This window comes from Notothenia coriiceps, unplaced genomic scaffold, assembly GCF_000735185.1.
Source record: "Notothenia coriiceps isolate Sejong01 unplaced genomic scaffold, NC01 NC01_scaffold00036399, whole genome shotgun sequence".
NCBI classification, from domain to species: domain Eukaryota; kingdom Metazoa; phylum Chordata; class Actinopteri; order Perciformes; family Nototheniidae; genus Notothenia; species Notothenia coriiceps.
This window is the reverse complement of record NW_011369100.1, coordinates 5484-17645: the sequence shown is the minus strand read 5'-3', so window position 1 is coordinate 17645 and position 12162 is coordinate 5484. Positions and strand designations below refer to the sequence as shown.

At 39.4% G+C, this 12162-nt stretch overlaps 1 protein-coding gene across 1 annotated transcript in view; it reads right to left on the bottom strand.

Annotated features, from left to right (window-relative positions):
• The window catches only part of pdhx (pyruvate dehydrogenase complex component X), a gene marked incomplete at its 5' end in the record, with an annotated part of 27791 nt that overhangs the window by 10978 nt on the left and 4651 nt on the right, over positions 1-12162 (bottom strand). The window contains 3 exons of the mRNA XM_010792365.1: positions 2300-2358; positions 3966-4113; positions 5151-5307. Of these exons, the coding sequence (XP_010790667.1) occupies positions 2300-2358; positions 3966-4113; positions 5151-5307 (364 nt within the window). The remainder of the gene's footprint in view (positions 1-2299; positions 2359-3965; positions 4114-5150; positions 5308-12162) is intronic.

Below are 12162 nucleotides of genomic sequence, written 5' to 3'. Positions count from 1 at the left end.
ACACACACACACACACACACACACACACACACACACACACACACACACACACACACACACACACACACACACACACACACACACACACACACGATTAGTGCCACACTGTGACACACCCAGATGTACTCACGAACCTTCCTACCCATGCAAAGTGTCTTGAAAGCCAAAGTGCAGCCATGTTTGCATCGTTTATGTAGATCAGTCCCTCGCAAAGAAGTCTGTTTATATTCTGGACTAGAAATTGTATAATTAAAGCAGAATTTATCCTAATATAGTTGTTGGAAAACTCAATAATATATCAGTTTGGGGACATTACGTTTTGAAAACCTTTCCGTTTAAATATGCAAATGAGGCATTTCCCTTTTAAATGTGTGCTTATTTGCTTAGATCTTTGTTCACTGCGCTGACAGCAGGACGTTTTGAATGGTATCAAAGAAGCTGAAATATGGGGTTGATATTGATGGGGGAACTCACGCCTGGATGAGCAGCTGCACCAGGCCGGTGTGTCCACAGGTGGCAGCAGCGTGCAGCGGTGTCCACAGCTCACTGTCACACGCATTCACACAGCCACCAGCGTCCAGCAGGCACTGCACGACCTCCACAAAGTCATCTATGCAGCACTGAGAGGGAAAATACATACGAATACACAGACAGCGTTAGAGAAAGGGATATCTATGCATTATTATTTATGGAAACTAATACACTTGCTTGAGTCAAATGTGCATGCGTGGCCCAGCCCTCTGCTCTGTAAACACTGACGTTTTCCAAGGGGAAGAGCAGAGGCGACGGCTTTTATAAAGAGTTCTCTGTGCGCACATATACCACCCTCGTGAATTTATGGCAGAATGTGATTACTTAGGAAGAGAAATAAATAACAGAGAGCAAAACAAGAAGGGAGAGAAGGTTTCTTAGAGATTTTAAAGTATGTGTTTCAAGGTCCTGACAAACTAAACACAGGACGCTAATGATGGTTACTTCTCAATCTGACTGCTGTGTTCAGGAAAGGAATGTAAGCCTTCAAAAACAGATGATTACACTAAAATGGTGGAAATGAATAAGAGTGTGTTTTTGTAAACTGACTGAAGATAGGTTATGGTTCAGACAAAACAAAGGCAAACTCAGATCAGAGCTGTGACTGCATGAGACGTGAACACACACACACACACACACACACACACACACACACACACACACACACACACACACACACACACACACACACACACACACACACACACACACACACACACACGTGACCAGACATCTCCTTCATAAAACGAATAATAAGAGTAATAATCGGGCAGTTCGGTGTGTGTGTGTGTGCGTGTGTGTGTGGTTAAAACGAAGCAGCCTGCAGTCGCTCTTTAGCTGTCTAATGAAGGTAAACGCAGTGTGTAAAAGGCACAGTTCCACGTGAAGAACCTGTAACTTTCTCGTGCGCACGAGAACGTATATTGTGATGAGCAAAACCATGTCACTTGGCCCAGGTGGTTTCCACAAAATGGACAAAACAAGTTTAACGACCATAAACACACTGATACCGTCCATAGGTACCGGCGGTCTATCTGCAAAAATAAACTTAAGTTTGTGTCATCATCACTTGCACGTCACTTCTGGTATGATGGGAATTCCCTTTCCGGTTTAATTCTCTAGTTTGTTAAAGAGTTTCGGCAAATGTTACATTACATTATTACATTACATGTCACTTGTTAGACGCTTTTATCCAAAGCGACTTACATACATTCAGTACTGAGGCCAATCCACAGGAGCAATTTGGGGTGAAGTGTCTTGCCTAGGGACACAACGACATGCTGACTGCAGTGGGATTCGAACTTGCTAACCCGTGATTCAAGGTTCAGCACACAATCCCACTGAGCCACAGCCTCCCTGCTAAAGTGTTTCGGGAAATGTTAAAGTGTTTCGACACTTGTAAATTAGTTTTATAACATTTAATTTTGTTTTTATAAAATGTAAATTTGTCTCTAGCTTTGTAAAAGTGTTTCGCATCTTGTTAATTTGTTTTTGTTAATGTTAAATTGTTTTTTCTTTGGTAAAAGTGTTTTGCTAATGTAATTTTGTTTTATAAAATGTAAATTTGTTTTATAAAATGTAAATTTGTCTCAAGCTTTGTTTAAGTGTTTCACACTTTGTAATTGTCGATTGCCCTTCTCAGCCACCGTATGCAAGTGCTTTTTCAGAGTTCCCATCAACAAACAGAAAGAAAAAAAACTCCCTACAAATGGTACATAGGTTAAATTAACAAATGAAAAAGGAACAAGTTATTATATACTGTACTTACTTTAAGTGTTACAGCAGCTGCTTTGATAATGAAATCATTAACAGACACTTTGATTTGATCTGAAGAGAGAAAAGAAAATACATTTGTCAGAACGGTTTATGCAACAAATGGACACATGAACATTAATTTTGTGAAGTGTGACACAGCTGCACATTGAAAATAAATGATACAATACATTAAATCTGGGGGAAATCTTCTAAATCACCTATCTCTCTATACGAGTCACTATTTGCTCGCTCCTCTCTGTGGGTGAGACCTGTGGGATGTGTTTTGGCCTGGCATCGCTGCCAACTTGTACCAGTGTCCATTAGTGCGGTACCAGACGGTTATGAATGCTGTGAGCGGCATGATTAACGAGCTAACCGTGAAATCGCGCTGCTCCTGAACAATGAGAGACCACAAAAACAACCGGGCAGAGAATCCCTCAGTACACACACAACCTCGCTAATAGGTCTGGAATGGCCGCCCCATTTCCTCCATCACTGAGACAGGACCCAGAGAGATTTACTGTTTGTTTGACAGCCGGGCACAGTTAGGCTAAATAAGGCCAATACGTGGTAGTGTGTTGAACCAAATGTTTAAAAATAGGAAATTGGTAAAGCACTCTTGCTATATCAACAGAAAATGTCCCAAAGTAAGCAACGGTAACATTTTAGGAATCCATGGAAAGAAGCCGTTGAGGATAAATATTTTCTTGGCTGAATGCAGCAAAATGCTGAAGAGTTTGGACATATAAGCAATGTTCTCTTTCTTTGGTTGTGGTGTGAATCTCCCTTTCCCTAAAACACAAGCACACATCCTAATGGGTGTTGCACAAGACGCTGCGGTTATTTCAATCGCAGTTGCTAGGGAAGTGTGTGAGGCATAGAAAGTCACACAGCAGCTTGACAAAGCATGACCAAAACACTGCTAGTAATTTATTTATTCTACTTACACTCAAGTTTTCAATCTATCCATACAGTACCTAACAAACTGATACTGTGTGGATAGTCTTTTAAATAATTTCTTCATCTGAATACTGATGTGCACCAAAGAGCAAACACTCCAACAAATCCATTTGATCCACTGTGAACCATAGAGAAACCATTACTTTGCTTCAGTATTTTCTTCCTCTAAGCAAAAAGGAACATCCTTATGAATACAGTCGTACTGTTATGACTGAAAAACAGCTTCCATTAACTTACTTGCTTATTTACTACGTTTGATAGTTAAGTGCTGGATCTGGACTAAATGGATGTTGTCTTATCGGCCTTACAATTATTAAGTTGTACAGAATAAAGAAACATTTAATCTTGTCATTCCGATAAGGATTTTTCCAAGATACGTACTATTAAGTCATTTTCACCTTAATTAATCTTACTAATCCATGACATGTGAACCCTCACCCACCCACGCCATGCCAGGTTATTAGACACAGGATGGAGAGAGATACTGGTTTGAACCAGAGCTACATGACCAACCTGAGACCTCATGTACCAGAGTTCCTCTAAATGCAAAAGACCTCTTTGTCAAGAGGGCAGTCATGTGAAAAACCCGGAAATCTTCAACTTCACGGACATTTTCCCTTGGAATAAGACATTCACTCAAGACATGACGCTTACAAGTGAAGAATAGCGCTAATGTACAAACACTCCCTCAAAGTTGAGTGTTTTTTAGTTTTTTTTACCTCGGGCCAAGTCTTTGCGGAGACTCATGACCGCCGCCATGTCACAGTCTACGGATGCATACGAATGGGGGATGGTGGTCTTCGATTGCGTTAGCCTTTGAGCAATAATGCGACGGACATTCGAGGCTGGGATCTCAGTGAAAGTGCCCTGAGGAAGACAAGGGGAGGGAGGGGGAGGTAAATAGTTGAATGAGGAGAAAGGGCAAGGGACGAGAAAAAGATTGATAGCTGGAAATATTTCAGCTGTCATCAATCACTCAAAGAATGCATAGTGTTAACAATGTAAAGAAACTATTAACAACCTTGGTTTTAATGTGTTAATTATTTAATGATAGAATCAATGTTTTTTGTCAAATATGTGGTTGTTATTACCCTGTTTTGACATCAAAAAGTCATATTTTACAGCATAAACATAATAATAATAAAGAGCGGGACAGAATATGGTGTAATAAACTATCAATGACTTGGTGGGTGTAAGTACAAGTAGCATCACAATATGAAAATATATCAGTTATTTGGAAAATAAGTGTATTTTGTGGTATTGCAAACGCTGCACAATATACTTTTGATGCACTTCAATTCAGGGGCGTGCAATCGATATGAAACAAAATCAAATCCCCATTTAAAATTAGTTACATTTACAGTATATCAACTCAGAAAAAACAACTAATATATGATTAGTCAATGTTATTATGGGGTTCTTCAGACATTATAATGAAAAACAGTATAGTCATAGATCTACCGGTAAATAGATCTCCTGTTGTTCACTATAAAGAGCTACGTTGCTTATTTCAAAGTACAATTATCTGTTAAATATTTCAAAATATGAGCATATCTTATAAATAATGATATGTATTGATGTTCTCCATATGCATCAATAATATTGGATCGTTAATCGTTGTATTGATTTATAAATATCCCGATCGATGGAATCTAACACCTCCATTAATAATGAGCCCAGTCCATGTGCTCCGAGGCAAACGGATATATAAAGGGATAGGACTACAAGAGTTAAAATGCCAACTGCAGTCATGAAATACTTAAAATGGTCCTTCATCATTCGTATTCGGGTCCTGACACAAGTCATTTAGGGCCTGTGGCTAATGACACTTTATTTATTTATTTGTACTATCACAAAACAGACAGGTGTTTTTGTGAAAAAGAGATAGTGTGAGGCGTGTTCACCGGTGCTCCTGGTTTCCCTGGTACAGAGAGAGGAGGGATGTTGGGTCTGCTGCCTGGGGGTGGGGGGGCAGCTGCCGGGGTGTGGGCCGGACTCGGGGCAGCGGGGGCTGGAGCTGCTTTGGCGGCGGGAGATATCTTCAAGAGATTCAATGCATCCCTGTTTAAGAGAAACAAAAAAAACAAAAGATATAACATGCATTTTTTTAAATGTGCACTTGAATATGAATTCATACAATCATTTAGTGTTTCTATAATATTGGTATTATTCTCGAAAAAGATACCCAAACACAAACTGCCAACTTTTTGATGGCAGGTTTGCATTGGTGATAAGGAGGAAGAGATACTTCTGTCTTTAGGCTTCACTTTTTTATTAATGTGCAGGTATGCATTCTTTATACATATTTTAATACCATTCGGCCACTTGTGGTGTAAGTGACAATAGAGGTTCAACAAGCTATAAATATATGAAAAAAAAACTATAGAAATCAACACTCACTAACTAACTGTCAGAACTAGATAAAATATGCAAAATGTTAATAAAAGTTCATTCACAAACATTTACACTGGAACAAATGTTTCCAGACGTATATTTTTAAGACTGCAATGCTTTTGTTTTATTTAGGTTTATTTTTGTTGACGTGCGAAATGCACTGAGTCCCAGTGTGCCTCTGTAAACACATGAGCGATGCCGTTTCAAGCCTCTGGCAAACTTTTTTCTTTTATGCTGTTTTTTTATCTACATTTCTAGATTTGTTTTAACCTTTATTTTACCCGGATGGCCTCATTTCTGCTTTGAAAGCTAAATCCAACAAACTTCCTTTTGAATGATGAAACCCTGTCACTTTTTGTTTTGCTCTGACCAACATAAATGACATGATGTATGAAAAAACACTGGCATACGGTACGATAATACATAATTCACTCATTTGCTCCCACTTGGCAAGCTTATAAGCAGCACTGTGGTAGTTGTATCTGGGTTGTATTTGTGTCAGGCTTGTAGACAGAGGTAACTTTCGGCTATCCTCCAGTGGATGGGTGTCATGAGAATAATTTGCCAGTTACAAACAAACCCCATCAGGGTACGGCTAGACAGGATCAGGCGTCAGCTGCAGCAAGGGACAGATATATTCAAAACCTTGGCTTCATTATACTTCCCACTATCAAGGCGAGCCGTCGACATCCATAATTTTTAAACGGCATATTTTCCTAAGGCCCTACAATATAATAGCAAAGGCCATTTATTTTTTGGTATAACCAGTTTTAAATTGCAGTGTTAATCTAATTCCCCATTAATCCCACGGCTAACAGAGATCCTTTCTACCTCGAGCGTACAGTAAAAAGCCAGTATCATTAAGCTTGTTATTAGAATACAATCTATTACATTACACTTCCCCATAAGACATACAGAAAGCATTTCACAGATTAATGTCTCTTCTATTATGTTAATTTAGAACATTTGAATTGGTCTGAATCTTGCAGAACTGAAGTGTTGGTAGTATACAGGGTAAGGAGAAAGGTTATGAAGAAGGGAATCTCAATTTACTGAAAGATCTGCCCTGGATTTGTCCCCCCCCCCTATTCAGCAGTGAGAGGTAGGAGGGGCAGGTATCAGGTGTGCCTGCTTGAAGTGCTGTGGTTCCAGTTCAGTGCTCTGGGGTCCACCTACCCACATGCATCCACTCTTTTGTCTGGACCAGCTGCCTCTGACCTACACATGTAGCCGGGAACCGTCTGGGCCCCACAGCTATTTTTCTACACTTCCCACTCTGAGCTGTATGTTTTTATTTCCTTTTAGCGCACTAGCTCCTCCCTCTCCTTTTCACTGATAGGATTATTTGTTTGTGGAAGGAGTAAGGACTGAGGTTTCATGGAAATCCCCCAGATAACCTGAGAGTACCACAACAATGGTTTAATGATTACTGAGCGCCACATTAAAAAGAAGAAAAGAAAGCACAGCGCTGCACAGATTTGCAACTGTAATTGGAATGCTTTGAAAAGGGTAGAGAGCAAGGATATTTAGACACATATTATAAATAAAAGGTTATAAAACAACAGTAAAAGTGAAGACAAGAAAAAGATCCAAATTACTGAGTTGTGTAAACTCCACCATATCCTTCAATGATAATGTATTAAGAATATCCAATAAAAGTTCAAGAGGAAGGCAAGTCAACAGCAGCCTTCAGTGGACACTTGTGGATGACGCCATAGATACCGTTTGTGTAGCTGGTTGGCATGCACTTTCAACACTGACCATTTACACCCGTACTGACAGCCAAGGCAAAGGAGCCTCTGAGAGACTGGGAGAGGATGAGTAGAATATTAAAGAGGGAATGAGGCGGCGCGGACGGACGGACGGACGCACGCACGCACAATTCATGACTATACAAAACATAATAACAACACTGTAGGAAAAACATATCAGGCTTCGACTTTTGATTTTATATTTTTGTCATTAGCAGGTATTCTGAGTCATTTGAAGTAATGTTTGAACTTCAGCTAAACTGCAGTTCTGGTGCTGTACATGTCAGAGAGTAGGGGATCAACAAAATATCTCTGTTATAAAATGCCTGGGCTGGTCAAGGTCAAACTAAACTACTCTTTAGGGACAGCCCTATTGCTATGTAATCCCTTTTTGTAAGTTAAGATGTCACAGCTCAAAACAACGATTTTAGATGTTGCATAAAAAGCATCAACTTGAAATAAACAAAAGTTTCAGCGTGATACATTTGACATTTGCATTAAAGCAACACTTAGTTCAAACCAACAAGCAAAACCAATACAGCTGCCTATAGCCAACAGTAACACTTACAAATAGCTTAAAGTTGCTACAAGAGGCTGACAGCTTGAAGCTAATTGGATTCACTGTTGGAGTTCCAAAGTGTATCATGCTTTAACCACCGTAATAATTCATGCTTAATATGTGAAATCAAAAGGGTACAATGAATATATGCAGTAGTAAAGCAGTTAACTGAAAACTTGTTTTTATTTATAAAGTTATAGCCTTACCTTTTTTTATCATTCATTAGAAATTTAAAGGGCTTTATAGGTCATGGGTTTCTCCTCAGTGTCACGTCTCCTTAACAACGCGACTGTTCTGCTGCATTTAAACAAGTTACGGTCATATATTCATGTGGTATGGACCACAATGAGGTAAACATTTTTGAAACCGTTCCATCCTCGTGTTCTCATTGCCTATTGGCTAATATTTCTGACATTGGTTGGGGAGAAAAAAGTAACAGAAATGTGTTCTTTGTACCCAATTTGTATTTAAACCTTGTCGGGGATTATATAACGTGCCATGATCTCATTCCTGGGTTGCGTGACCTCTTGGTATTCATGCCCACTATAGAAGAGGGGCCTCACTAGAGAAGAGGGTGGAATGGGAGGGGTACCTTTCCCTGGTTTCAGTTTTATCTGATGTACCAAGGGACAAAGGAAGGGAAATGGGGTCTATTCTGCCCTCTCATGAAGAAGCTTAGCCTATGTGAGCTTTTCTCACCAGGGAGATTTGGTTTCCAACAAGAGCACAACTGTTCAGTCTCACAACACACCTAAGCTAATAGCCTATATGTCCGGATCTTCTTTGATCAAAATGAAAATATCTTAAAGCCTATAGACTAAAAGGATAAAACCAATAGAAAAACGTTGCCACCAATGGCTTCTCCACTTTCCCAAATAGTTAGGAAACAGTTTAAAAAGGAAGTTTTTAAACTTCACATATTTGATTTTCTTATTATGGATCTATTAGCAAGTTGTACCAAATAATAAACATTGTAATCATCAGGTTCTATTCATGAAGTTAGGCATTCAACAAAATTAAAGCTACATGAAAAAAGAGAAAGAATACACTCTCTTTACTTATTTTTGTCTGTGGCTTTGCCAGTAAACAACACATAATTATATTCATTATGTTCTTAGCATGCTGTACAGTTTTTTTATTAAACCTCTGGTGTCCAGTCTTTTATCCCCTGCAGTACATTACTTTCTTTCAGCAGCAGCTTTTGCTTTCTGAAGACATTCTCAGCTAATTAACCAGCAGAGGAGTCTGTGAGTATATCCGCGAGCCAATCCTGAGTCCAACAAATGGTTGAATTAACCGAACAAGCGTGCCAAATCAAACCATTTGGATATAATTAAAACTACATTACTAATTGAACAATTTAATCTTCAAAACCTAGAAATCACGTTGACACACACACACACACACACACACACACACACACACACACACACACACACACACACACACACACACACACACACACACAGCAGAGAACACACCCTTATTCATTAACCTAGACAATTATATTCTTAATGGCAAATAAAGAGGGACAAAAACACTGAAATTGCATTTTCTCAACAGTGTTGTGATTGTAATTGTGTTGGCAGAGTTAAAAAAAACAGAAAACAATTGTTTTATATAATGGCGCTCAACAGAAGCTTTCAGTAGTAAACACATTAATTATTAGGATTGATAAACAAGGTGTTTGTATTCACACACACTGTTGGGGTAAAACTGTAAATGCATCTTTTAATGATCCTTTCTGTATCTCAAATTAAGAAGTTATTATTTGTTGCCTTTTGGTATATAAAGCTTCAAATACATTTCTCCTATACTGTCTAAGACATACATCTCGGAAAACATATGGTCTGCGTTTCTATGGTCACCAGTGGGTTCTGGAGACTGGGTTGCTATGGCGACTGAAGTTGCTTAATGAGATTCCCCAGCAGGGTGTTAGCTGGGTAAGGAGAGTATTAAATCAGGTCCCTTCTGACAGCAGGTAACCAATGGTGATGTGTGTGTGTGTGTGTGTGTTCACAGCTTCCTGTAGTGTGAATTCACCACATAACAGGATTAAAGAACGTGAAATCTTAACCACCTCGCATTTTTTTCACTTATCTAGTCTCCCCCACATTTTCGTTGTCATTCACACTGCCTACACATTGGCTCTAACCCGCCTTGCCCTGACTGACATCAGTTCCCCTCAGAGGGACTTCAGTGTTATGGTGGCCACCAGGGGACCCTACCATCTGTGCCCTTAGGCTTGTTACTATAATAAACAAGCATAGCTGCCACACAGAGGTTGCGCTAGACTTTTTTGCATCGTAACATTTCCGTCAAAATCCATTATTAACGTCGGCCTGTACACAACTAGCGCCATGCATGCCCACTGCACCTCGCGGGATCGCGCACAGCGTAAAGCAAATACTCACAGATGATCTGTTCGGCAAAGTTAGGTTTGGAAACTGTATAATTTCCTTTTGGGCTGGCATGCATAACACGGCATAACACCGGAGCCTCGCTGCAAGGAAACTGTGGCGCTGTTCTGAGTTTGTTCTAATCCGTCAAAATGACGGACGGCTTTCAGATTTTTCCGTCAAGGTTAAAAAAAATCCTTCATAGACGGAAAATATACGGTTAACGCGACCTCTGCACATCACTGTAAATAAAAAAAATAAAAGAAGAAGTTTGACACCATAAGCGTAAGACTAATATCTTCATCATTAATTGTTGACCAGTTTGATTGGTCTGCATGGCCTGATGAGCATTTTGCTTTCTCTCTTCTTTCACCGGAATAAAGGAAAAAGCTAATAAACTAATCAAAACAGGATGTCAATGATAAAACGTATCTTGCTAAAAACTCTTAATTTATCACGCTGATTAAATGTTAAGTGTGCGATAGGCCGTGTTAGCATTAATAGACTTTATAAATAATTACAAACTCCACCTCAAAATCCTATAAAATTCAATTGAATTACATAATAAAGCAAAAGAAAATTCATTGGTTACCACTACACACACACACACACACACAAGTGTCGAAGGACATCACACTTAAGTGGTGTATTGTCCTAATTTCTTGCACTTTAGAATTGGTGGAGCGTAAAAAAAGTGAATAGATCAGAGGGGGTGTAAAAGCAACAGTAAGTGTGACGGATGTGTAACCGAGATTGGGCGGAACGGGACTGACTGTAGTCAAGGGGAGTCTCCCTGAAGTCACAATACCACCGGTGGTCCCCTGGGATGGTAGACACGGGAATCCGAACAATGATATTATTTGTTCGTATCGACGGTGTGTCTCCAACGCGATCTGAAAAAACGTAGCATTGTAAAGGCAGTTTTAGGTAATAATTGCAGCCGGACATGTGTTGATCGCGGTACGTACGGGTGACGTGGAGCGCCCTAGCGCGTGTCGCATTTCGTTTATGAGTGTCTACTAGACAAGCCGTTTCAATCCAAACCTTTGACATATTAAAGGAAAACCCGACCGTACGTATTGTGCCGTATTGTGGCCTCGGAGCGACGTTCCTTTGACACCGCGACAAGACTCAAACAAGATTAGGCAGTTTTACTGCCTGCCGAAAGTCTAAAAAGGCAGTTCCAATTTTTTTTAGGAAGTATCTGCCTTTTATATGCCAATTGCGCTGGAGACGTGTAGTGACATTTATTTTTTTTATTTTCTTCTTCAAACTGTGGTATTCGCATTCTGATTATAGAAGTAGTAATTAACAACTGGTCAAACTAACCAGACGTACCGGACTACTCGTAAAACGAAAGAGAGAAGAAAGTGGCCTTATTTCCTTTTTCGATTATTTGATTAGTTTTGTCCTACAGTTACTATTTTGCATAGAACGATTTTTGAGAATTAAATAGTGCGACTAATTTACAATTCACACGCTATCCGGCACAATCGTAATTATCTGAAATATTTATTAATGTTTGAGGTGGAGTTTTAGGATATTTTAAGTTAACTTAATGTATTATTTCGTTTTCTTTTAACAGTTTATGATAAAAGTATGTTGCGTTCACTTCTTCCTAATAAACACAGTAATATTGGAGTCTGATCGCCGAACTACTTACCTATACTCGAGATTGCGACAATTCAGACGAATTACTTCTCCTATATTCTATGTTGGAGGACGACTGTAAATGGTGTTGTCTGTAGTGAAGTAGTTCGGTCAGACTCCAATATTCTGGTGTTTTATTAGAAAGAAGTACAACTTACTTTTA